A 25,799-nucleotide genomic window follows, 5' to 3' on the forward strand; every position below is an offset into this window, starting at 1 on the left:
TATATAATAATATATATAGAATATAGATATATATATATATTATATAATATATATATATATAATATATTATGTTATATTTAATTATTTTATATTTTTTATATTTAATTATTTATATTGTTTTTTATATATATTATTATTTATATATTTATATATTATATAATATATTTACCCTAGTTCATCAGAGGTAAGATGATATAGTTCATTTAACTGCCAACATACATGTTTGATATGAGAAACAGAAGTTAATCTGAACTGTTAACAGAATGAATATATTAAAATGTTTGATTAAAATGTTATTAAGAGGCATAGATAGACTTAAAAGGTTAAAACACACACACACACACACACACATATATAATATATATATAAATAGATAATACTATATAACTGTCAATAGCTGATAATCAGAGGTGGCCTTCTGCCATGGATCTATAGAAACTAGAGTGATGAGTTTTTACATGTCACACAATACAAAATAAAACATTTATTTCTAACATAACTGATAATTTTTTATGTCTATGCTGTGAGATGGACGTACATGATTGATTGATGAATGATTGTCCATTGGCATTGACCTATCTTAAAATGATGTGATGTGTATCTATTCATTACATAACGATTAGAATATTTATATCCTTACCAAGTGGTTATTACTTGATTTGACATTGATGATGGATGAGAATCAGTTGTGAGTATTTGGATTAAAAACAACGAATGTAGGCAGAATAACGTGGTACTAATAGGTGTGACCTCATAATACGATTCTGGGTTTTTAGAAGATACTGTAGTGCAGAGAAAATTGTTTTTTGATGAGAAAACGAAGGAAATCATTACAATGAAAAACACAAGCAACTTCTAGAAACTTCAATACGAGAGACCGATGCGACCCTGGGGAAGGCGGGGCAGTCGGAAACCGCCGGCTGGGATGAACCCTGATAGTCATCAGTGTGATCTTGGGAACAAATGGTCGGGTGAATTGGACCGGGGACCAAGATCCAACCTGTGTTGTGGCCCCCTCCCCCGGCTGTGTGCCAAATACCGTTGCATATTGTGCGGACCACATCACCGAGCTCTTGGCAGGATGGAACTACCACGGAACAGCTAACTCACCTCAGCGCGTGCCCGTACCGTGAACCAACAGAACACTCACATACTTGCAAGATTCCGCACAACTGATCACACGAGCGGACGCCATCCAAGGGGAAGGGAAAGGAAGAGAAAACACACAGCACCGAAATATTACATAAAAAAAAAAAAGAATAGGAAAGCAAAGAAGAAAGGGAAAAGGAGAAAAAAAAAGAGAGCACACAGCGAAAGCACAAACTTGAATAAGTAACTCAAGGGAGCAGCTTTTATTTTTCTGTTAATTCTGAGTAGTGACAATTTGGTGAAGTCTTAATTATGTGTTTGGGCCTATTATCTGTGGTGCTAAGCGCAAGCAACTGGATCGTCACTCAGGAACCGACTCACAGAGGGCAGGGAAGTGGGAAAATGGTTGTTTATAACGTTGGTTAGATAATAGATATTTTATATATAGATACACAGACAAAAAACACACACAACACAGACATAATAGATATAGATATATACCTACAGACAAACACAAGAAAGGGGAGAGAGAAAAAAAAGGGGAAAGGGGACAACAAAGAAGGAGAAGAGGCAGTAAGCGTACAGATGGGGGCACAAAGGAAAAAGAAAGAAAGTGCAAAACATCACAGATACACACCCATACAAGACTATAGGTCAACTAAATGCATTACTCATTTAAACGGTACAATAACATTACACATGTGACAAATCGCAATCACACATGGTGCTTAGAACCGTCACCATCGTTCACAGCATAAGATAAGAAAAAATGGGTTTATGGTCAAGGAGGGAAGGGTTGAGGCAGGTCGGGGGGGGGGGGGGGGGGGGGGGGGGGAGGGGAAGAAGAGTAGGGGGGGGTAGAAGATGAGAAATGGAGGAGGGGGAGGGGAAAGTGGACGGAAGAGAGGAGGAGGGGAAAGGGAAATGAGCGAGGGCGTGGGGAGGGGGAGAGGGAGTGGGGAGGGTAGAGGGGGAGGGGGGGGGAGGGGGGGTGGGTGGGTTAGTGGGGGGGGTGAGGGGGCAACCTTTAGATTCGAGAAAATCATGGGGTGCGGGGTATTCACAGGGGGCGTGGGCGCGCGGGTTCCATGCATACATGTAAACGAGACCTTTTTCCTTCATCGCATTCCCTCCAGATTCTTTAGCTTTAAAGGGGCCCGTGTCCCGCGTTACTGAGCGGGCCCCCGGTATTCCCATCACCCCCTACTCTGTTCGATCGATTCCCTCCCCCCGTTGCTTTCATTTGGGAATTGTCCCCGGGGTACTCTCGGTTGGGGACTTGTGCGTGGGACTTTCCCTGATGTATAATTTTGCGCCTTGCGCGGCCACCAAGTTCCCTGTTATGGCCCGACTGTTGTCCCCCCAGCCCGCCCTCATGCATGGTAACGACCGACAGGCGTTACACCCAACAAGCCCACCTCACCACTGGTCAGAAATACAAATGTAATCTGTAAAACCTTGTGATCAGGTGAATGACTGTGCCTGTCATCCGTTATCTCACATTATGTAACTTTGGGCTCCGGGTCAGGAGAACTACGTAACGCTTTACGACACTGACCAGCAAACATCTCGGAGGGGAGAAATGTTTTACATATATAATCTAAAATGTTTTAAAATGAATATTAGTATGTTCAAGTTTGGGAGTCTCACGCCAAAAAAGCTGTATATGTTTGAATGTTTTTCATGCAGGGTTTAGGAAATTCCTCGGTTAGGCAAAGAACACAGAAATGGATGTAATTGAGTTAGTCAGGTAATCTGTTATTAATTGTCTTAGGTGAAAAAAAGGTGGGATATTGATAGCATGCTACGCGAATCTACAAGGTGGTTTCTTCCAGTTAATTACATACAAGAACCTAATATGATTCAGCGCCCACAATACACTAGAATACTTGCTACAATATAGTTAATAACAAGAAAATTACCGTAACTTTTAAACTCAGTACCAGCAGACTGACAAAATTGTTATATATCACGACTAAATGGCACAAGCAGCCAATAATAGATAATGTGTAAGGCACCGGTACACATAAGCATTAAAGAACAGTGTCTAGCGAACACCCTGCATATCAACAAAGGCCAAGAATAAATTCTGGACAACTACATCGCACAGTGAAATCTGAACAGCACCCACCTCCCCTTCTTGTCAGGAGCACAGCCACGTCATCCCAACTGTCAGAAGGCGTGGGCAGATGTCACAGAAGAGAAAGACGGTTAAGAACATCAAAAAGTCTTCAGAGAGTAAGTCAGACAAATAGCAGCATGGTTTTTGCTTTAACACCATGGTGACCTGCTTCCAAAGGGAAACCTAGTGACTGTACGTCCTTGGCAGAAAGCTAGGCCGCTTCAGGAACCTTATGCCAAATATAAACTGGAAGGTCGAGTAAGGCAATGGGAAGAGGAGAAAGCAACAAGACATAACCTGAAAAAAAGAGCAAGAAGCGGGGGAAATTTGCACAACAGAGAGAGAGTAGCTAAGTGGTATAGAAGAAAATAACAGTGAAAAACGGAAAATAGAAAGTGAAAGGCCGCCAATGAAACGTGTGACCCCGCGCAACCATTCATCAGTGCCCGCAATGCACCCCCCTGACAGCGGCCCCATTTAAGGCAGGCTGGAGGAAGGGAAGCAAGAACCGGCAATATCGGTCACAACTGCTAGTTGAGTTGATTCCAAAAGCAATGAATTATGTATAATATTATATGTTGGTGATCATGAAATAAAGCTGATAAATGATTTGTTGACATTATTCAAAGTTTGAGTCTTTTATTGTAACTCATTATTTAACTGCAGTGTCAGACAGAACCAGGTGGAAACATAAAAACAGATATGGTCGTAGTTAAATAACCAAAGTTATTTATTTTTTACACTGGAGCTTGTTTCTTTTCATTTTATGTAACTGCAGCACATTAACTGTTCCCCTGTTGTCACCAAGCCGCCCTCATGCATGGACACAGACGTTACACAACAGCCCCCTCCACTGGTCAGAAAATAACTGTAATCTGTAAAACCTTGTGATCAGGTGAATGCTGTCTCTGTCATCCTGTTATTCTCACATTATGTAACTTTGGGCTCCGGGTCAGGAGAACTACGTAACGCTTTACGACACTGACCTGCAAAATCTCTGTTTTACAGATTATATTAAAATGTTTAAATGTATGTTAGTGTTCAAAGTTTGGAGTCTCCTGCCACAAAAGCTTGATATGTTTGAATGTTCTTTCATGCGTTTAGGAAAGTCCTCCTTACAGACAGTTGTTGTTATGTCAGTAAATCTGTTATTTTCTATGAAAGGTTTGCAGAGAAAAAATCATGTTTGTACATTTTCTACAAGAACATAGATATTAGAAACACATACAATAATAATGCTAATGATGGTCAAAAATAATAACTTTAATAAGGACACCTAAAAAAGTTGTATAGCACACTAAATGAAAGCAGACAATATGTGTAAAAATACAATAAAAGGAAAGAAACAGTGTCTACACAACCTCATATCAAAAAAGACAGAAATGAGCAAACTACATCCACATGAAATCTGGACAACCCCCTCCCCTTCTTGCAGGAGCACAGCCCCAGCACCAACTGCACTGGGCAGATTCACAGAAGAAGAGAAGAAGACGGTTAAGAACATTCAAAAAATCTTCAGAGAGGAATCAGACAAATACAGCATGGTTTTCTTTACCCATGGTGACCTGCTCAAAGGGAAACCTATTGAGGACTTCTTGGCAGAAAGCGAGGCGCTTCAGGAACTTATGGCCAAATATAACGGTCAGTAGGCAATTGAAGAGGAGAAAGAACGAATCCTGAAAGAGAAAGAAGAGGAAATTTGCAAAGAGAGAGAGGAACTGGAGAAGAAAATAAAGGAAAAGTATGAGAAAGAAATGAAGAAAGTGAAGTGTCAAAGAGAACCGTAATATACGAAAATGAACAACTGAAAAGGAAAAATGTAAGGCAGGCTAGGAGGGAAGCAGAACGCGGCATTATCTCACAACTGATAGTTGAGTTGATTAAAAAAGCAATGAATTATTTTTTGTCAAAATGAACTCTTTCACTTTGTGATGATGGACTGTGCAGCAGATTAACGAACTATAATATTGACTTTCCAGGTTTCGGGATTCTCATCTGGCATGATTTGAAATAATAGTATTTACTTTATGTGTATTGCACAAGAAGATTTAAATGTTTAATGTGTTTATCCTCTCTTGTAAGGAGCTTCACATCATAGTACTGGATTTTGTGGATTTTAATATCTGTTTTTTTATATTTTTGATCGATAGATTGTCTTTTGCCTTCACATTTTTGCACTCTTATATTTGCACTTTTTCCGCTGCTGCTGCACAACAAAATCCTTTGGGATAAATAAAGTTCATATCATATCTCATCTCATTTTATTAACAATCTAAGTCTTGAGATCTGGTGCACAACATTTATAACAGAACTTGAGTATCTTTAAAAAAACATCTTTAAACTTTTCGTATAGGGTCACGCTTACTGGCATTATTCAGAGGTTCAGTATATAAAGACGACTTTTATAGTTCGACAAAAGTCGATCAAACCTAACCTACCTAGTTCTTTGAGTTAAAGTTAGGTAAGTCATAAGATGGTCATGTCAAGAATAACATGCATGTCTGTATCTTTATTACAATTATTTGGTGATGAATCGCTCTGATGCATGAATCATGCATGAATAATTTTACACATTATCCCTGATGATAAAGATGCAGAAAACAGAAATGCAGGGCAAATCATGTTTTCTGGGGAGCTTATGTCTTAATAAGAGTAGCCAAGGTTGTATACTGTTGTACTGTAGTTTGTACCCTGGTTTAATGCTTTTCATTATATTTCATTTCATGCAACTTCAACACATCAACTATTCCCTTATTGACACCCTCTAATGGCCAGGAGTGACAATAAAGTGTGAAAGACACAGCCAGAGAAATCAATTAGATTACAAATTATCTTAAAAATAATCTCCATACTCGACAGCACTGTGTCTGCTGTGGAAACATTCAGATTCCAGGGATCCTGGATTTCCCAGGACTCACAGGAGTCCAACATATATGCAAGAGATTTGATTTAATGAAATGCACTGAGTGGAAACTTTACATGAACATGACATCTACATTAGAGTCTATGGATGGAGGGGATAGTGGTCCATGTAAGCGACGGTCCCTCTGCAGGCTCAAAGAAACTGGAAAAAAACAGTCTAGAATGTGGAACTCTAAGTTCTTCTGTCCTTTACTAGGTCACCAGATGGTCAATCTCTCACCTGGAGGCAGACTCATCCTGAGGGTGGTGTCATCCACAGAATTCAAGAGCTGGATGGCTTGACAGGATCAGGGGTTATGGAGTTAAAGGTGGAGCTAAACATAGGTAGTCTACAGTAGAATAACTAGTTTCACTGTGCTTTGTTGTCAGCATTGTGACATATGATGTTGCATATGGGTGTGGTTTGGTGAAGGAAGCTTTTATATCAAGAGGTGTGTTTACAGACTTAATCTTCACTTCAGCAGCATACCTGCTCTGTCCTCTAAAAACCAAACATGGCCAGCAATGCCAAAGAAGCCAAACATGGTAAGTATGTCAACCCTCCAAAAAATTCAGCAAACTCTTCTCTCGACATTCCTTCTTTCTATCTGATCTATGTTCACTGCGGCAGTTAACACCTCTGTGTTGGCAGCGATAGAGGCATTTTGTTTTCAATGGGAGGTGACTGAAATCTGGACAGATTACCTGAGAGTCCTGCAGAACAGATACTGTATACGTACTTGTCCTCAGCTACACATCCATCCACCTGACATTTTTCTGTTAATTCCAGGAAATGTAGCTACCTTTGTGCAAAACTGACATGTATTGCATGCATTTTATGCATCTAATGATTTTGTGTACCAATGACAACTTTACAATTCTTTATCTCACTCACTACAGTGTTCCCTCTAACCTTTTATTTGTTTGAGTGAGTCTACCCAACCATATTTCTGCATCATAAATGTCCTAAATACATAAAGGAGAAAATGTGCTTGTACAATGTAACTGTAAATCAATAATATCCAATCTACCCCTTAGAACCAACCACATGCAATGGTGGGGAGATCAGGATTGTGTTGGTGGGGAAGACTGGAGTTGGGAAGAGTGCCACAGCAAACACCATTCTGGGGAAACAGAGATTTAAATCAAAGTTCTCCCCTAAATCTTTGACCGTACACTGTGCTAGGGACTCTGGTGAGGTGGATGGACAAAAGATTGCTGTCATCGACACTCCAGGTCTGTTTGACACCAGCACTGATGAACAGACAACCACTGAACATATTGTCCAGAGCATTTCTTATGCTTCTCCTGGACCTCACATCTTCCTGGTCGTCATCAGACTGGGCAGATTCACAGAAGAAGAGAAGAACACAGTTCAGAAGATTCAAAAAATCTTCGGAGAAGAATCAGACAAATACAGCATGGTTCTCTTTACCCATGGTGACCTGCTTGAAGGGCAGCCTATTGAAAACTTCTTGGAAGAAAGCGAGGAGCTTCAGGAACTTGTGGCCAAATGTAACGGTCAGTACCACGTCTTCAATAATGACCTGAAAGATCGTTCTCAGGTCACAGAGCTGCTGAACAAGATTAGAAATATAACTGAGAAGAATGGAGGAAGCCATTACACCACTGAAATGTTCCAGAAAGCACAAAAAGTGATCGAGGAAAAGAAAAAGCGAATCCTGAGGGAGAAAAACGATCAAATGCGCAAAGAGAGGGAGAGACTTGAGAAGAAAATACAGGAAGCACAAGAGAATCTGACTGTAGTACCTCCAGGCTCCGTCTTTGGGTGCCCCCAACTTCAGATCTCTTGTCCGGGTTGCCTAGCCCCTCAAATGTCTCTTCTGGGTCCTTTTTCTTTTAGGTACCACTTATGGCAGTATAACAGACCTCTGATGGTTGGAGGATGTATTGTCTTTCCTTTCAGAGGTCAAAATACACAAATGTGGAGATCCAAGTTCATGAAATATCATATAATTACAAATATGACAAACTACAAAGACATTATGAAAAACTTCAGAGTACATTCCATGTATTAAGTCCTCCAAATAAAACAACAAAATATGTTTACTGCCTTTTTGTTCTGATTACATTACTTATGATCAAAAATAGCCAGACATCTTTGCGCATGCATCGTCAGCACACAATGCAAGATTCTCCGAGTCAGGTGACGCAGTCAAAATGTAACTGATAACTAAAACAGACATCATATTGTGAACAGAGACTAAGAACTACAGTTCAAAGACATGGCTTTATGTGCACTCATTTTAGAGATTTAAAAGTAACAGGTGGCATTTCTTGTAAATGCTGATGGGAGGAGTGAACAGGAAGGAAAGGAAGAACTAAAAACCACAAAGATGCAGGAGGACTGGATATTCAAGCAGTGCTAGATTAGAAATAAAATGGACAGTGGAGGGTGTGAATTGTTTTTCCACTGCAAACATTCCTCATGTGTTCACTTGTTGTGTTGAATGTTGACCCAAATAACAAAGACTGAAACTAAAGACATTACCTGTATATTTTTTTTATACCCTAAGCTTTAACATTGTACTCTTCATTTGGGTGGCACAGTGTTGCAGTGTTATACACTGTCTCCTCACAGTTGGACGTTTCTGGGTTGAGGGGTTTTGTAGATCTCACTGGGGCCTGTATGTGTGGAGTTAATATGTTCTCTCTGTGTTTCGGGGGGTACTCTCTGTGTACTCCAACTTCCTCCCACAGTCCACAGACATGCAGGTGAACTCTGCACAAATTTAGATGCCGAGCTTCTAATATAATCTACTTCCAATGATTGCTGATTCCTTTAGCATTGCACAGCATTTAGCTCTCCGCTTTTTCTGCAAACCTTTCATAGAAAATATTTATTGACATAAACAACTTGTTTGAAAGGAGGACTTTCCTAAAACCATGGAAGAACATTCAAACCTATCAAGGTTTTGTGGCAGGAGACTCCAAACTTTGAACAGTAACATACATTTAAAACATTTTAATATAATCTGTCAAACAGCAGAAATCCATCATACCATGAGACAGTAAGTAAATCTACATTCCCCCTCATTCTGTTTGTTAAGACAGGTCAGGAATTTATACTTAAATAAAAAAAAAGGTTTTAAAACATAAATGCCGATTCAGAAAGGCACGGAGGAAGCAAAAAATACACACTATGAATTATTACAAAACAAATATATTATTGTTAAGATTGAGATAATCCAGAGTGAGACACCATCAGGGAGTCGACCTCACATAATAATGATGGGAGGAGTGAACAACAGGGTTTGCTGGCCTTTAATGACAACATCAGATAAGAAATGGGAGTGTAGGTGTGGTTTATTACACAAAGTCTAATATAAGGAGCTGTTGTTGCAGACAGACTTCACTTCACTTCTTCAGCTCAGCAGCAGACCAGCTCTTCTCTCCAGAACCAACTATGGCCAGCAAAGATGCCACAAATGGTAAGTAAATGAACTGCATTCATAATGTTGTAACTTCTATATGAAATATTTATTTATAGACGACAGCTTGTCACAGCTCAAACTATTGAACCAGTCTCATCAGTTCTAAAGCCGACAGTGCTCTAATGGAAAAACTTTTGAGTCCTTTCTGTGTGGAGTTTGCATGTTCTTCTGGATATGGGGTCTCTCCATGTACCCCAGCTTCCTCCCCACATTCCAGAGACACTGACTTAATTAGTGACTCTAAACTGTTCATAGGTGTGAATGTGAGTGTGAATGGTTATTTGTCTCTATGTGCCATGTGATGAAGTCAGCTGGGATAGACTCCGACCCTACCATGACCCCGATGAGAATAATTGGTTACAGAAAATGGATGGATGATTTGGGTGTAAGGAGTCTGAACTTTGTTGGGGCAAGTGCCCTGACGTGTTCAAATCCCAACTGCTCAGTGTCAAAGTTACTCATTTTGTACCTTCACAATCTGATGAGTACCTAAAGTAATAAATGTTTGTCCATTTTTTTTCCGACATCCCATCAGAACCAACCAGATTCAATAATGAGGAGATCAGGATTGTGATGGTGGGGAAGACTGGAGCTGGGAAGAGCGCCACAGGAAACACCATTCTGGGGAATCAGAGCTTCATGTCAACGTTCTCCCCTAAATCTTTAACTTTACACTGTGCTAAGGACTCTGGTGAGGTGAATGGACAAAAAGTTGCTGTCATCGACACTCCAGGTCTATTTGACACCAGGATTGATCAAAAGGAAACAGTTAAAGATATTGCCCGGAGCATTTACTATGCTTCTCCTGGACCTCACATCTTCCTAGTCGTCATCAAACTAGACAGATTCACAGAAGAAGAGAAGAATACGGTAAAGAAGATTAAAGAAATCTTCGGAGAGGAATCACACAAATACAGCATGGTTCTTTTTACCCATGGTGACCTGCTCGAAGGGGAAACTATTGTGAACTTCTTGGCAGAAAGCGAGGAGCTTCAGGAACTTGTGGACAAATGTAACGGTCAGTACCACGTCTTCAATAATAAGCTGAAAGATCGTTCTCAGGTCACAGAGCTGCTGAACAAGATCAGAAAAGATCGTTCTCAGGTCACAGAGCTGCTGAACAAGATCAGAAATATAGCAGAGAAGAACGGAGGAAGCCATTACACCACTGAAATGTTCCAAGCAGCAGAGAAGGCGATTGAAGAGGAGAAAGAACGCATCCTGAAAGAGAAAGAAGAGGAAATGCGCAAAGAGAGGGAGGAACTGGAGAAGAAAATAAAGGAAAAGTATGAGGAACAAATGAAGAAAGTGAAGGATGACATGAAGAGGGAGAAGGAGTTGATGGCACAGCGTGAACAAGAACTGAAATACGAAAATGAACAACTGAAAAGGAAAAATGAAAGGCAGGCTAGGAGGGAAGCAGAAAACGGCAATATCTTACAACTGATAGTTGTGTTGATTGAAAAAGCAATGAATTATTTTTTGTCAAAATGAACTCTTTGACTTTTGATGATGGACTGTGCAGCAGATTAACTAATTATAATATTGACTTTCCAGGTTTCGGGATTCTCATTGGGCTTGATTTGTAATACTAGCATTTACTTTATGTGTATTGCATAAGAAGATTTAAATTTTTAATGTGTTTATCTTCTCTTGTAAGGAGCTTCAGCTACAGAAATGCAGGGCAAATTATGTTTTCTGGGGAGCTCATGTCTTAGTAAGAGTAGCCAAAGTTTCCTGTATTTTGCACCCTGGTTGAATGCATTTCATTATATTTCATTTTATGCAACTTCAACACATCAACTATTCCCTTATTGACACCCTCTAATGGCCAGGAGTGACAATACAGTGTGAAAGACACAGCCAGAGAAATCAATTAGAGGACAAATTATCTTAACAATAATTACCATACTCGACAGCACTGCGTCTGCTGTGGAAACATTCAGATTCCAGGGATCCTGGATCTCCCAGGACTCACAGGAGTCCAACATATATGCAATGTGCAGAGATTTGATTTAATGAAATGCACTGAGTGGAAACTTTACATGAACATGACATCTACATTAGAGTCTATGGATGGAGGGGATAGTGGTCCATGTAAGCGACGGTCCCTCTGCAGGCTCGAAGAAACTGGAAAAAACAGTCTAGAATGTGGAACTCTAAGTTGTTCTGTCCTTGCCAGGTCACCAGATGGTCAATCTCTCACCTGGAGGCAGACTCATCCTGAGGGTGGTGTCATCCACAGAATTCAAGAGCTGGATGGCTTGACAGGATCAGGGGTTATGGAGTTAAAGGTGGAGCTAAACATAGGTAGTCTACAGTAGAATAACTAGTTTCACTGTGCTTTGTTGTCAGCATTGTGACATATGATGTTGCATATGGGTGTGGTTTGGTGAAGGAAGCTTTTATATCAAGAGGTGTGTTTACAGACTTAATCTTCACTTCAGCAGCATACCTGCTCTGTCCTCTAAAAACCAAACATGGCCAGCAATGCCAAAGAAGCCAAACATGGTAAGTATGTCAACCCTCCAAAAAATTCAGCAAACTCTTCTCTCGACATTCCTTCTTTCTATCTGATCTATGTTCACTGCGGCAGTTAACACCTCTGTGTTGGCAGCGATAGAGGCATTTTGTTTTCAATGGGAGGTGACTGAAATCTGGACAGATTACCTGAGAGTCCTGCAGAACAGATACTGTATACGTACTTGTCCTCATCTACACATCCATCCACCTGACATTTTTCTGTTAATTCAAGGAAATGTAGCTACCTTTGTGCAAAACTGACGTTGTATTGTATGCATTTTATGCATCTAATGATTTTGTGTACCAATGACAACTTTACAATTCTTCATCTCACTCACTACAGTGTTCCCTCCATCCTTTTATTTGTTTGAGTGAGAATCTACCCAACCATATTTCTGCATCATAAATGTCCTTAATATAATAAGGAGAAAATGTGCTGTAAATCAATAATATCCAATCTACCCCTCAGAACCAACCACATGCAATGCTGGGGAGATCAGGATTGTGTTGGTGGGGAAGGCTGGAGCTGGGAAGAGCGCCACAGCAAACACCATTCTGGGAAAACAGAGCTTTAAATCAAAGTTCTCCCCTAAATCTTTGACCGTACACTGTGCTAGGGCCTCTGGTGAGGTGGATGGACAAAAGGTTGCTGTCATCGACACTCCAGGTCTGTTTGACACCAGCATTGATGAACAGACAACCACTAATGACGTTAGCCAGAGCATTACTTATGCTTCTCCTGGAACTCACATCTTCCTGGTCGTCATCAGACTGGGCAGATTCACAGAAGAAGAGAAGAACACAGTTCAGAAGATTCAAAAAATCTTTGGAGAGGAATCAGACAAATACAGCATGGTTCTCTTTACCCATGGTGACCTGCTCGAAGGGCAGCCTATTGAGAAGTTCTTGGAAGAAAGCGAGGAGCTTCAGGAACTTGTGGCCAAATGAAACGGTCAGTACCACGTCTTCAATAATGACCTGAAAGATCGTTCTCAGGTCACAGAGCTGCTGAACAAGATCATAACAATAACAGAGAAGAATGGAGGAAATCATTACACCACTGAAATGTTCCAGAGAGCAGAGAAGGCGTTTGAAGAGGAGAAAGAACGAATCCTGAAAGAGAAAGAAGAAGAAATGCGCAAAGAGAGGGAGGAACAGGAGAAGACAATAAAGGAAAAGTACGAGGAACAAATGAAGGAAGTGATGGATGACTTGAAGAGGCAGAAGGAGCTGATGGCACAGCAACTGAAACAACCTTAAAGTTTGTAGCGCAAATCAAATCAAAGTATACGGTTGACGTCTTTAGTTTCAGTCTTTGTCAGTTTGGTCAACATTAGTGAAGACAACAAGTCATCACATGAGGAGTGTTTGCAGTGTCTGTTTCATTGATATAATCTAATACAGTTTGATTATCCAGTCCACCTGCATATTTGTCGTTCCTTCTGAACAGGAAAGTTCAACTGAACAATCAATGATGCAACAAAGTACAAGGAAACAACACAAGGTATTTATTTCTGATGCTGAAGCAGTCTGTCTAACTTGTTTTTGGAAAAACACTGAGACTCACAAATATAATGATGGGAGGAGTGAACAACAGGGTTTGTTGGCCTTTAATGACAACATCAGATAAGAAATGGGAGTGTAGGTGTGGTTTATTACACAAAGTCTAATATAAGGAGCTGTTGTTGCAGACAGACTTCACTTCACTTCTTCAGCTCAGCAGCAGACCAGCTCTTCTCTCCAGAACCAACTATGGCCAGCAAAGATGCCACAAGTGGTAAGTAAATGAACTGCATTCATAATGTTGTAACTTCTATATGAAATATTTATTTATAGACGACAGCTTGTCACAGCTCAAAGTGTTGAACCAGTCTCATCAGTTCTAAAGCCGACAGTGCTCTAATGGAAAAACAACTTCTCTCAAATTCAGAGTATTTTTCTGAGTTTATACTCAGTATTGTAGTACACAGGGAGATCTGTTATTCAGGCTGCTCTCATTAATATGAATGGGATGGGTAAAATAATAGAAACACCAACGTCAGTGTAATACAATGCAATTCAATAACACCACAGCTGTCAGCTACATTTCTGTACTTCTGTCCAAAGTTTCCATCAGCATGTTTGAGCACATAAAGTCTATTTAAACAGACACATAACATTGCTTATTCTTGATTTTAAATCATTTTTCATGAGGTTACATGTTTATCCTTCATTCAGTAATATATGTCTATATACTTTACTCATATTATATTTGGCAATCTGATGAATACCTAAAGTGATTTGACATTTTTTTCATCCCGTCAGAACCAATCAGATACAATAATGAGGAGATCAGGATTGTGATGGTGGGGAAGAGTGCAGTTGAGAAGAGCGCCACAGCAAACACCATTCTGGGAAAACAGAGCTCTGAATCTTTGACCGTACCCTTTGCTACGGTGGACTACGGTGAGGTGGATGGACAAAAAGTTGCTGTCATCGACTCTCCAGGTCTGTTTGATGTAGAGACAACAGTTAAAAATATGATCCAGAGTATTTTTTATGCTTCTCCTGGACCTCACATCTTCCTGGTCGTCATTAGACTGGAAAGAGTCATTGAAGAAAAGAAGAACACAGTTAAGAAGATTCAAAAAATCTTCGGAAAGAAATCAGACAAATACAGCATGGTTCTCTTTACCAATGGTGACTGGCTCAAAGGGAAACCTATTGAGGACTTCTTGGCAGAAAGCGAGGAGCTTCAGGAACTTGTGGCCAAATGTAACGGTCACTACCACGTCTTCAATAATAAGCTGAAAGATCGTTCTCAGGTCACCGAGCTGCTGAACAAGATCAAGAATATAAACAGAGAAGAACGAGGAACCCATTACAGACAACCATGAAACGTTCAAAATAGGAGAGAAGGTGATCAAAGAGGAAAAAACGAATCCTGAAAAAAGAAAGGAAATGCCAAAAGAGAACGAGCAAAATAACAGTACCATCAAGAAAGCAGAAATGACAAAAGAGGCCATGAGCTGAAGGCACACCAAAGGAGAGATACAAAAGGGATGAAAGAAATTGCAGGAAATAAAGCTAGAAACACACTAGCTCAGATAGCACATCGACAGATGCTATTCATTGATTGTTTCCATTCAATAATAAACCTTTTCTGATTTTCTAATGCAGACTGTTCTGTCTCATTGTATGTATTGATTATTATTATTATTGTGAGTTTATTGTTTGGTTTAATCTGTAATAATGACAGACAGTCAGTTCTGGGTTTTAAAACTGGTGTAGGTGACCACTAAATGTTTTCTGGTGAAGTGATTGTGTCATAAAGGATAGTTTCTGTTTTTCCATTTCCATCTTAATACAATACGTATCAATAAAATACTGTATTAAGATGCTGTTTGTAGTTAAGGAACCATAGAAATGTAGGATGACTTTCTATGAAAACAAAAGGGGGTCTGTTGTACAGTGTATGTGATTATGATTATATGTGTTATTGGACTACATGAATGAAAGTGACCTGCTTTGATTTAACTGGAAAAAGAAAACGAAAAACGATAATAAATCTGAACAATTTGAAAGTATTTTCACTCCACTACATTCTATTATCTCACAGCTTGAATTACTGATTACTTTTCAGTTAACCTTCCATGTTCTATTATTATCTGCAAATGACCATGAATTAACATTTTAATTAACTTTTTAACCCATAAGATTTCAGCCTTGGTTGCTTGGTTTTTTTGTTTTTATGCTTATTATTTTTTGATCCTGTTAAAATCATTTTTTGTTCTCTTTAGCCAAATGGATGATCTAACAACAGACAGTGATAAATGTGTTCAGATGGTAAAGTGAGTTGTACTTTTGGGTTAATGAATCAAATGTGGGCTTGACTTGATTTTGTTGACAATAAATTACACTTCTAAAGTGTTTGTTTGTTTTGTATGTTCTCACCTGGTCATCATACGTCTGTTCTCATATTAGTATGTGTTTGTACTTTTCTACAAGAAAGTAGAAATTAGAAACACATACCATAATAATACCAATGATGATCAAAAATAATAACTTTAATAAGGACACTTAAAAAAGTTGCATAGCACACTAAATGAAAGCAGACAATATGTATAAAAAACAATAAAAGGGTTAGTTTGTTAAAATGTAACTAGCTGTAGGGAGCTGGATAACATTCATGAATCTTTTCCACTGAGTAGAATTGTGTGAAGGCAATTTGGATCAGTGACACCACAAATGAAAACTACTGCAAATACATTGACTGTTGCTGAAAATGCAACAAAAAATCAAAAACAGGGTTTGACTTCATGGAAATGAAAAAGTCAATAAAAATCAGGCTGTGGTGAATCAGAAACCTGCATTACATAGATTCATTTATTTTATCAGAAGCACCTCACAAAGTACAATAAATGATCTGTAACTCACCAAGAAACTACATGTGACCTGAGAAATGTATGATCCTTACCATTAACTCTGTTTATATTTTTCATATTGTGGATTTTGCTGACTTGCAGAGGCTTTCTGTTCTGTGTTACCAGCAATGTTTCCTTTGTAACAGGAAAAGCTTCCCGCCACAGTTTGAAAGTCCATAAAAACAACTGAAACAACCTTAAAGTTTGTAGCTCAAATCAATCAAAGTATACGGTTTGACGTCTTTAGTTTCTGTCTTGTCAGTTTGGTCAACATTAATGAAGACAAGTCATCACATGAGGAGTGTTTGCAGGTGTCTGTTTCATGATATAATCTATACAGCTTGATTATCCAGTCCTCCTGCATCTTTGTGGTTCCTTCTGTTCCTTCTGAACAGGGAAGTTCAACTGAATAATCAACGATGCAACAAAGTACAAGGAAACAACACAAGGTATTTATTTCTGATGCTGAAGCAGTCTGTCTAACTTGTTTTTGGAAAAACACTGAGACTCACAAAAATAATGATGGGAGGAGTTTGATGATAAATCCACCTATTCATAAGCTGGGTAACCTTATCTGTCAGTGTGTTGTATTATTAGTTATTATTTTTGTCAGTAGTAGAGGGATCGTAACACCTAATTGGTGAACCATTTTGTAAGACCATAAGGGAATATGAATTGGAGGTTCAGTCTCTTCTTTTCATCCATAAATAATATTTCAGATTTGGAGTAATTATTTTGTATCCTGCAAAGGAGCCAAAGTTGTCAGGTAAAGTCTGTTTCAAATTAGAACAAAACAAAATTACAAAGATGTTAATGTCAAAGTTACTAATCTGGTACTTGCACAATCTGATGAATACCTAAAGTGATAAATGTTTGTCCATTTACATCCCCAATCAGAACCGATATCAAATGAGGAGATCAGGATTGTGTGGTGGGGAAGACTGAGTTGGGAGAAGAGCGCCACAGCAAACACCATTCTGGGGAAACAGAGCTTTTTATCAACGTTCTCCCCTAAATCTTTGACCAAACACTGTGCTAAGGCCTCTGGTGAGGTGGGGTGACAAAAAGTTGCTGTCATCGACACTCCAGGTCTGTTTGCACCAACACTGAAAAAAGGACAAACCAATCAACATATTGCCAGAGGCATTTCGTATGCTCTCCTGGACCTCACATCTTCCTGGTCCTAATAAACTAGGCAGATTCATCAGAAGAAGAGAAGACACAGTTCAGGAGATTCAAAAAACTCTTTGGAGAGGAATCAGACAAATCAGCATGGTTCTCTTTACCATGGTGACCTGCTCGAAGGGAAACCTATTAGGACTTCTTGGGGGAGAAGATAAGAGCTCCAAAACTTGTGGCCAAATGTAACAGGTACCACGTCTTCAATAATAACCTGAAAGATCCTTCTAGGTCACAGAGCTGCTGAACAAGATCAGAAATATAACAGAGAAGAACGGAGGAAGCCCTTACACCACATGAAATGTTCCAGAGAGCAGAGAAGGCGATTGAAGAGGAGAAAGAACGAATCCTGAAAGAGAGAGAAGAGGAAATGTGCAAAGAGAGGGAGGAACAGGAGAAGAAAATAAAGGAAAAGTACGAGGAACAAATGAAGAAATGATGGATGCACGAAGAAGAGGCAGATGAGTTGAGGGCACAGCGTGAAAGGAGATGGAGGAGGAAAAGGAGAGAAATGAAAAAAATGCAGGAAAGAAAGGCTCGAGAGGAAGCTGAGAACAATCCTTCTAATTAAATTCATAAGTGGCATTTGGGAAAAATAATCGATGCATTAAATACATACTGGGGTTAACAAGACCTTTTTCGGACTTTCTATGCAAACTGTTTCTCTCTTACTGTATCGTATATTTCACAAAGACCCTGTTTTGAGTAAATAGTTAATTAACTATAGTGGCTATATTCACTTTAAGTATAATAATAAAGGTAGTTTCTTGCTTTCCATTTCTCAAGTCGATTTTAGTACAGTGCCCTTTCAAACGTACGAGAAACAAGAAACAAATTAAAGATTAAAATGAAGAGACCAATGAGGTTAGTGGCAGGGCGTGAACGAGAAACTGGGAGAAAAGAGAGAAGAAAATTAAACAAAGTGGAAAGACCAGGCTAGAAGGAAGCTGAGAGGAGACCTTCCAATAATTGAAGAAAAGGATTAACAAGGTCTTGAAAAAAGCCTTTTAATTTCTCCAATGCAAACTGTTATGTCCCATGCATGTATTAAAAATACCTTTTCAAAAGAACTGGGTGTTGACTGTGTATGGTGTATACATTTATTGCTGTTTATGTATTACTTAATGAATAACTGATTCGATTCAATGTTTGATATTTATCTTCCAAAACACCCTGCCATTTAGAGGAGCTGTTGTTATTGGTATGTCCTTTTTTTTATGTATTTTGATGGGTGACATATTCAATTAAGACATTTTAATTTATAATTAACATCTGCTAGCAGATTTTGTGAGTCAGTGTAACGTGTAATGTCATTGAATTCGAGAATATGTCCATAATATTATATGTTGGTGATCATGAAATAAAGCTGATAAATGATTTGTTGACATTTTCAAGTTTGAGTCTTTTATTGTTAACTCTTATTTTTTACTGCAGTGTCAGACAAGAACCGGTGGAAACCAAAAAACAGTATGGTCGTAGTTAATAATCCAAAGTTATTTATTTTTTATACATGGAGCTTGTTTTCTTTTCATTTTATGTAACTGCAGCACATTTTAACTGTTCCCTGTTGTCACCAAGCCGCCCTATGCATGGACACAGACGTTACACAACAGCCCCCCTCACTGGTCAGAAAACTAACTGTAATCTGTAAAAACTTGTGATCAGGTGAATGCTGTCTCGTCATCCTGTTATTCTACATTATGTAACTTTGGGCTCCGGGTCAGGAGACACGTACGTAACGCTTTACGACACTGACCAGCAAAATCTCTGTTTTACAATTATATTAAAATGTTTTTAAATGTATGTTAGTGTTCAAAGTTTGGAGTCTCCTGCCACAAAGCTTGATATGTTGAAGTTCTTTCGTGCGTTTAGAGGAAAGTCCTCCTTACAGACAATTGTTGGTTATGTCAGTAAATCTGTTATTTTCTATGAAGGTTTGCAGAGAAAAAATCATGTTTGGACATTTTTTTTACAAGAGCCACCACACATTCAAACTCTTGCTCCAGATTTCGACCCCCTCCAACTCCGATCCCCCGTATTCAACCACCATCTTCAACTGACTCGCAGCTGGACACACTGGGGCCTCATGTACAAATACTGCGTGATTTCCTACTAAAAAAATTGGCGTACGCCAGAACCCGAAAAACTGTCGTAAGCACAAAAAAATTCAGATGTATCAAAGTGTGCGTTCGCATGGATCCAAGCACGTTTCTTTTGTACATGCCAATCAACGTGGAATTGAGCGCACGTGCAACTCCTCCCTGTCCACGCCCCCATTTACATATGCAAATCCATTATAGGCCTGGACCTGAGATTCACCTCTTTGTCCGATCAGATAACGCGTGAACAAAGGAAAGAAAATGAATTCACAGAGTCTAAGCTAAAGATTCTAGTGAATGAAGTGGAGATTCTGGTTGGTTCCCTGTCAACAGGATATATGACAAAAAAAAAAAAAAAAAGACGTGAGTGGGAGCGTGTGTGTGAGGCTGGAAATGCCGTGGGATGCGAGCAGCGCACCCACAGGTTGGCAGTGTGGCGCTGCGGTGACCTTTACGCCCGCTTTTACTAAAGATATTAACACGCGGAGCAATCAGGGGCTTGTTAGAAAGCTCTGCCAGCTCTAATTTCTTCACCAGCAGAAAATAAAGGAAAGAAAACCAAAAAAATGATATTTGAATGCGCACATGCCCAAATATGCCACTGGCACACTGGCACGGCTTTGGGTAAGTAAGAGTTTATTCGTTTAATTGTTTCGTAGTAATCCAGCGTTACATAGGGACAATTAAACGATAGAAGCCACCCATCGCGCACGGCCAGTTCCAGCCTGTTTCTCAGCAATGCTGTTTTCATAATGAATGAGTCGTGAGTTGAACCCACCGGCACCTTTGCCCCACGATCTGTGTTGTTAGTTAGCGGCATTCGCGCATCACATATGATTTGAACATTGAGTGGAATGAAAATGTTTCCCTACTAACTAAAAAAATCATCCTGTTGAGGCGCTTTTATAGCACATGTGTGTGCAGGTCAATAGCTCGATTACATTAGGGGACCGCTCTCGCTGCAAACTTTGCTTTAATGTCGGCCTGTTCAACGGCTTGTACGGGAATCTGATGTACCAGGAAGACATTCGGGATTTCCGTCCCACACAGCTGGCATGGCTCGGGCTCAGGGTTGACTGGCACACTCCTGACCGATGGCCAGCCTCCGCTGGAATGCCCTGTTGCCGGGAACCCCAGCGCAGTCAGGCAGCCGGCCGCCGGCCCCCGTTGCGCTCTCGGGCCGGCCGCAGCTCTGCAGTAACTCCAGTAACACTGGCCTTGGTAACCGAAATCGGCCTTATGAGCCAATTCATCATGGTTTGCAAGTAAATCCTGCGTTCCTTAAATCGCTCACGGCGGGTCCGTTGCAAGGTCCTCTAACAACGCTAACGCTGTCTTTGTCACATATCCTTTTCTTAATCACATGCGCATGCTTTTATATCCACTTATATATTGCAAACACCTGCGTGTGTTAATAGTCATAAGTGTGCCTCTGATGTGCACATCACTCTAAGACTACTTGTTTTTCCATTATTAACAGTTTCCCACTTCACCTCTAAGTGTCGCCAAAGGAACAATAGCTGTAGAAACGTGCGTACGACAGCTATGAAATTGGCGTTGGGGCACGCACATTCTACGATTGTTTCACGTTTGATACATTTGACGTGAGCGTGGAAAAAGGACGTTACGCCCTTTTTGTGCGTCCGCATGCTTTGTACATGAGGCCCCTGGTCCCCACGTCCCGAGACTCCATCCTCAACACAAACCCTCTCCTCCTACCTGACCGGCTGGAATCGCTTCAAAGCTTTCCACGCCTCACATAAGCTCCCATTCCCTACGCTAGACGTCCTCACCTTCTCCAATTTCATCACATTCGCCCATTTGATCCAAAAAATCAACTGTTGTTGACATTCACTCACTCATTGGGGGCATGATGGCGCCGTTGTGTGGCCTGACCTCTGCTACCTTTCTGTGTTTTGTTTTTATCGCTTTTCACGCATAAAGTGTCACCTCTAGGCGTGTGACGCCTGATCCTCTTAAAAATCCACGACTCCGTGGACAAATTACCTATCCAGGTCAGACAAAGCCACCGCCACCTGTTCTGGCGTCCGTACCCTCTCACTTATGGCGTCTTCCTGGTCGGTTGCCATGCCGGCTGAAAGCTCACCTGGCCTCGTCCTCCACGTACAATGCTCGCCATCCGCTGTTTGGTCTCTCCAGTGATTACGCCGGACACGACATCCGAGGCTCCGTGGATTACTCCTACCGATGGCTGCTGCCAGCCGTCCGGAGGCCGGGGTGCCCACCTGGGGACGCGCGCTGGAGAATCTCCGCCGGTTAACCGGGGTCCCAACAGACGGACCGGCGTCTGGTTCGCATGGCTCTCACAAACACCGTCCGTTGTAAATAAGACTTTTATCCTAAACGACTTTTTTTACTTCGCATTCTTTGGATTTCCTCCCGCTGACTGAAAACAGGTGAAACCAGGTGAAACCAGGTGAAATCAGCGCTTCTCTGGCTCCTCCACCCAGCTGTTCTTTCTTCAGCTCCCCGCGAGTGTCGGGGCGCGGGGTGACTCGCCTCTGTGTTCAATGACAATTTTAAATGTCGGCTTCTTCCCACAGGTACATACTCCTCGTTTGAACTGCAGGTGTTTGCCGTGGAGTTCCTAAGTCCTGTTTTGTGTGCAGTTGTCTACCGCCCTCCCAAATATAATAAGGGCTTTATTCATGAGTTCACTGAATTTCTGGCTGACATTCTCCCAAAATACGACAAGATCCTGATATGTGGGGATTTTAATGTTCATCTGACCAATTCGCCACTGACTTCAAAAGCCTGTTGGCAACTTTTAATTTGACTCAATCCGTTGATAAACCAACGCACCATCTTGGGCACACATTGGACCTTGTTATTTCCTTTGGGCTCTCAGTTTCCATTAAAGAGACTGAGACTGCAATCTCAGATCATCTCCCCATTGTGTTCGAATGTTAGCCCCCCACCAGTCAGTAAACCCCATGCTCCATCCTGTCAGCGATGATCATCCCCTCCATGGCCGATGAGTTCACTGCTGCCTTTAATGACTCACAGTCTTTTCCCTTGAACGGCTTGGCTTCCCCACTCTGTCCTTATCATTTTCTCTTCTCCTTCCACTCTACCTGCGCCGGGATTCTGTGACTCTATTGCCCCTTTTGGCAAAAATCTGCCAAGGCCAGATCGGACCCTGGCTTGAAACAACGGACACCAACCCGTGCTATCAGGCACGTTGCAGTCAGGCAGAATGCAGATTGAAGAAGGACAACTCATGTGCTGGCATCTAAGGATTTGATTATCAGAGAGCTGTACGTGAAGCGAAAATGACCCCAGTTTTTCTTAAAAAAAAGTAAAAAAAACAAAAACAAAAAAAACTTTCAGCCATACAGGTATCTGACAGTCCTAGCAGACCATAAATATATATTTAAAAACAAGAAATAAACCAATATGAGATAATCTGGAGAGTGGAGGGCGTCAGGTAGTCGAGTTCACAAAAACAGTCTACAATTCAAAGGGAGAGATATACTCTTATGTGCAGTAATTATTATTATTTATTTAAAAGAGCTGGTAGCATTTCTTGTAAATGTTGATGGGAGCAGTAAACGGTTCTTTTGCTGCATTCAGCCTTTAATGATAACATCAGATAAGAAATGGGAGTGTAGGTGTGGTTTATTACACAAAGTCTAATATAAGGAGCTGTTGTTGCAGACAGACTTCACTTCACTTCTTCAGCTCAGCAGCCGACAGCTCTTCTCTCCAGAACCAACTATGGCCAGCAAAGATCCACAATGGTAAGTAAATGAACTGCATTCATAATGTTGTAACTTCTATATGAAATATTTATATAGACGACAGCTTGTCACAGCTCAAAGTATTGAACCAGTCTCATCAGTTCTAAAGGGACAGTGCTCTAATGGAAAAACAACTTCTCTCAAATTCAGCAGTATTTTCCTGAGTTATAACTGAGTATTGTAGTACACAGGGAGATCTGTTATTCAGGCTGCTCTCATTAATATAAATGGGATGGGTAAAATAATAGAAACACCAACGTCAGTGTAATACAATGCAATTCAATAACACCACAGCTGTCAGCTACATTTCTGTACTTCTGTCCAAAGTTTCCATCAGCATGTTTGAGCACATAAAGTCTATTTAAACAGACACATAACATTACTTATTCTTGATTTTAAATCATTTTTCATGAGGTTACATGTTTATCCTTCATTCAATAATATGTATGTATATAATAATATGATTTACTTGTAAAGGATCAGAACTCTGTGAGAGCCCTGACTCTATCTTTAAAACACTAACTAGGTTTTTCAAATCCCAACAGCCCAATAATCATAGTTACTCATATTATATTTGACAATCTGATGAATATCTAAAGTGATTTGACATTTTTTTCATCCTGTCAGAACCAACCAGATACAATAATGAGGAGATCAGGATTGTGATGGTGGGGAAGACTGGAGCTGGGAAGAGCGCCACAGCAAACACCATTCTGGGAAAAAGGAGCTTTGAATCAAAGTTCTCCCCTAAATCTTTGACCAAACACTCTGCTAAGGCCTCTGGTGAGGTGGAGGGACAAAAAGTTGCTGTCATCGACACTCCAGGTCTGTTTGACACCAGCACTGATGAACAGACAACCAATAAGGACATTGCCCAGTGCATTTCTTATGCTTCTCCTGGACCTCACATCTTCCTGGTCGTCATCAGACTGGGCAGATTCACAGAAGAAGAGAAGAACACAGTTCAGAAGATTCAAAAAATCTTCGGAGAGGAATCAGACAAATACAGCATGGTTCTCTTTACCCATGGTGACCTGCTTGATGGTGAAACTATTGAGAACTTCTTGGCAGAAAGCGAGGAGCTTCAGGAACTTGTGGTCAAATGTAACGGTCAGTACCACGTCTTTAATAATGACCTGAAAGATCGTTCTCAGGTCACAGAGCTGCTGAACAAGATCAGAAATATAACAGAGAAGAACGGAGGAAATCATTACACCACTGAAATGTTCCAAGCAGCAGAGAAGGCGATTGAAGAGGAGAAAGAACGAGTCCTGAAAGAGAAAGAAGAAGAAATGCGCAAAGAGCAGGAGGAACAGGAGAAGAAAATAAAGGAAAAGTTCGAGGAAGAAATGAAGAAAGTGATGGATGACATGAAGAGGCAGAATGAGTTGAGGGCACAGCGTGAAAGAGAGATGGTGGCGACAATGAGAGAAATGAACCAAAGGCAGGAAAGATTGGCTAGACAGTTATCTGAGACCAGACCACGTGGTTTTTTAAGAAGGGTAAAATATGCTTTCGGTTGGTAGTTAATTTGCTGCAGCAAATCAACTACCTGTTGTTATTTATAAATCTTTCATCAATCTTCACAGGGCCTGATTTGTAATCATAATTACTTAGTGAATAACTGGTTATATTTCAATGTTTGATATTGTCCTTAAAAGATTTAGACCTTTAGATTTTTATGAGCTTGCTATTGCACTCCATGTCATTATCTATCAGTTTGCTGGATCAGAAACCTGCATTGCAATAAATTCCAATAAATGATATGTAACTCTGGTGACATGAGAAATGTATGACATTACCATTAATCTTTTGTTCATATTTTTGACATTGTGTATATTTTGTTGACTTGCAGAGGATTAATACCAGTATGAATTCCTGTTGCTTTATGTTCTCCGGTTGTCAGCAAGTTTCCTTTATAAAAATGATTGGCCTGTATGTGTTTATGATTGATTAAAAAAAGTTAATGTATAATTGTTATTGTTTTTGTTCTTTGGACTCGTCCACTGATTCATCCACTCGGAGTGCAGATGCCTCCTCTGTTTGTAGCTTCTCAGTTATCTGCACCCTCACACAGGGGCGCCGTATACGGGGGAAAAGGACAATTCCGAGGGCCCACGACTGACAGGGGCCCCAAAAAATAGGTAAACCCCAATATAAAATGATTAAACCATCATCATTGAGTACATATATTTCAAATATAATAACGAAATTACTTTGTTGTCTTTGTTTTTATGCAGGGGTGTCCAAACTGTTCCACAAAGGGC

The 25,799-nt window shown here is 40.3% G+C and overlaps 2 protein-coding genes across 4 annotated transcripts; both read left to right on the top strand.

Moving 5' to 3' along the window:
* The first annotated feature begins 3,799 nt into the window (after positions 1 to 3,799).
* Positions 3,800 to 11,089, top strand: LOC109137681 (GTPase IMAP family member 4). Of its 3 annotated transcripts, none has more exons than XM_027290316.1 (3): positions 3,800 to 6,457; positions 6,577 to 6,658; positions 7,151 to 8,936. In XM_027290316.1, exons 2-3 carry the CDS (start codon positions 6,628 to 6,630, stop codon positions 8,149 to 8,151), a joined length of 1,032 nt encoding a protein of 343 aa, XP_027146117.1. In that variant the 5' UTR covers positions 3,800 to 6,457; positions 6,577 to 6,627; the 3' UTR covers positions 8,152 to 8,936. The 3 variants fall into 3 exon arrangements, with proteins under 3 accessions (XP_027146117.1, XP_027146112.1, XP_027146121.1); XM_027290320.1 differs by adding an exon at positions 10,672 to 11,089 and having other exon boundaries at positions 3,801 to 6,658; positions 7,151 to 7,677; XM_027290311.1 differs by having other exon boundaries at positions 3,800 to 6,658.
* Positions 11,090 to 11,997: 908 nt separating this feature from the next.
* LOC113748009 (GTPase IMAP family member 7-like) lies at positions 11,998 to 25,460 on the top strand. Its single transcript, XM_027290338.1, has 4 exons — positions 11,998 to 12,078; positions 12,560 to 13,594; positions 13,782 to 13,867; positions 24,160 to 25,460. Exons 3-4 carry the CDS (start codon positions 13,843 to 13,845, stop codon positions 25,056 to 25,058), a joined length of 924 nt encoding a protein of 307 aa, XP_027146139.1. The 5' UTR covers positions 11,998 to 12,078; positions 12,560 to 13,594; positions 13,782 to 13,842; the 3' UTR covers positions 25,059 to 25,460.
* The last annotated feature ends 339 nt before the right edge of the window (positions 25,461 to 25,799 follow it).

The sequence above is a fragment of the Larimichthys crocea genome, chromosome II (genome assembly GCF_000972845.2).
Source record: "Larimichthys crocea isolate SSNF chromosome II, L_crocea_2.0, whole genome shotgun sequence".
In the NCBI taxonomy this organism is placed as follows: Eukaryota; Metazoa; Chordata; class Actinopteri; family Sciaenidae; genus Larimichthys; species Larimichthys crocea.

Excerpts from the sequence above, each read along its gene's own strand:
- LOC109137681 (XM_027290311.1), top strand. The coding sequence starts at position 6,628 with ATGGCCAGCAATGCCAAAGAAGCCAAACATG. Across the intron at positions 6,659-7,150 it reads TGCCAAAGAAGCCAAACATG|AACCAACCACATGCAATGGT; the intron begins GTAAGTATGTCA and ends TCTACCCCTTAG.
- LOC113748009 (XM_027290338.1), top strand. The coding sequence starts at position 13,843 with ATGGCCAGCAAAGATGCCACAAGTG. Across the intron at positions 13,868-24,159 it reads CAGCAAAGATGCCACAAGTG|AACCAACCAGATACAATAAT; the intron begins GTAAGTAAATGA and ends TCATCCTGTCAG.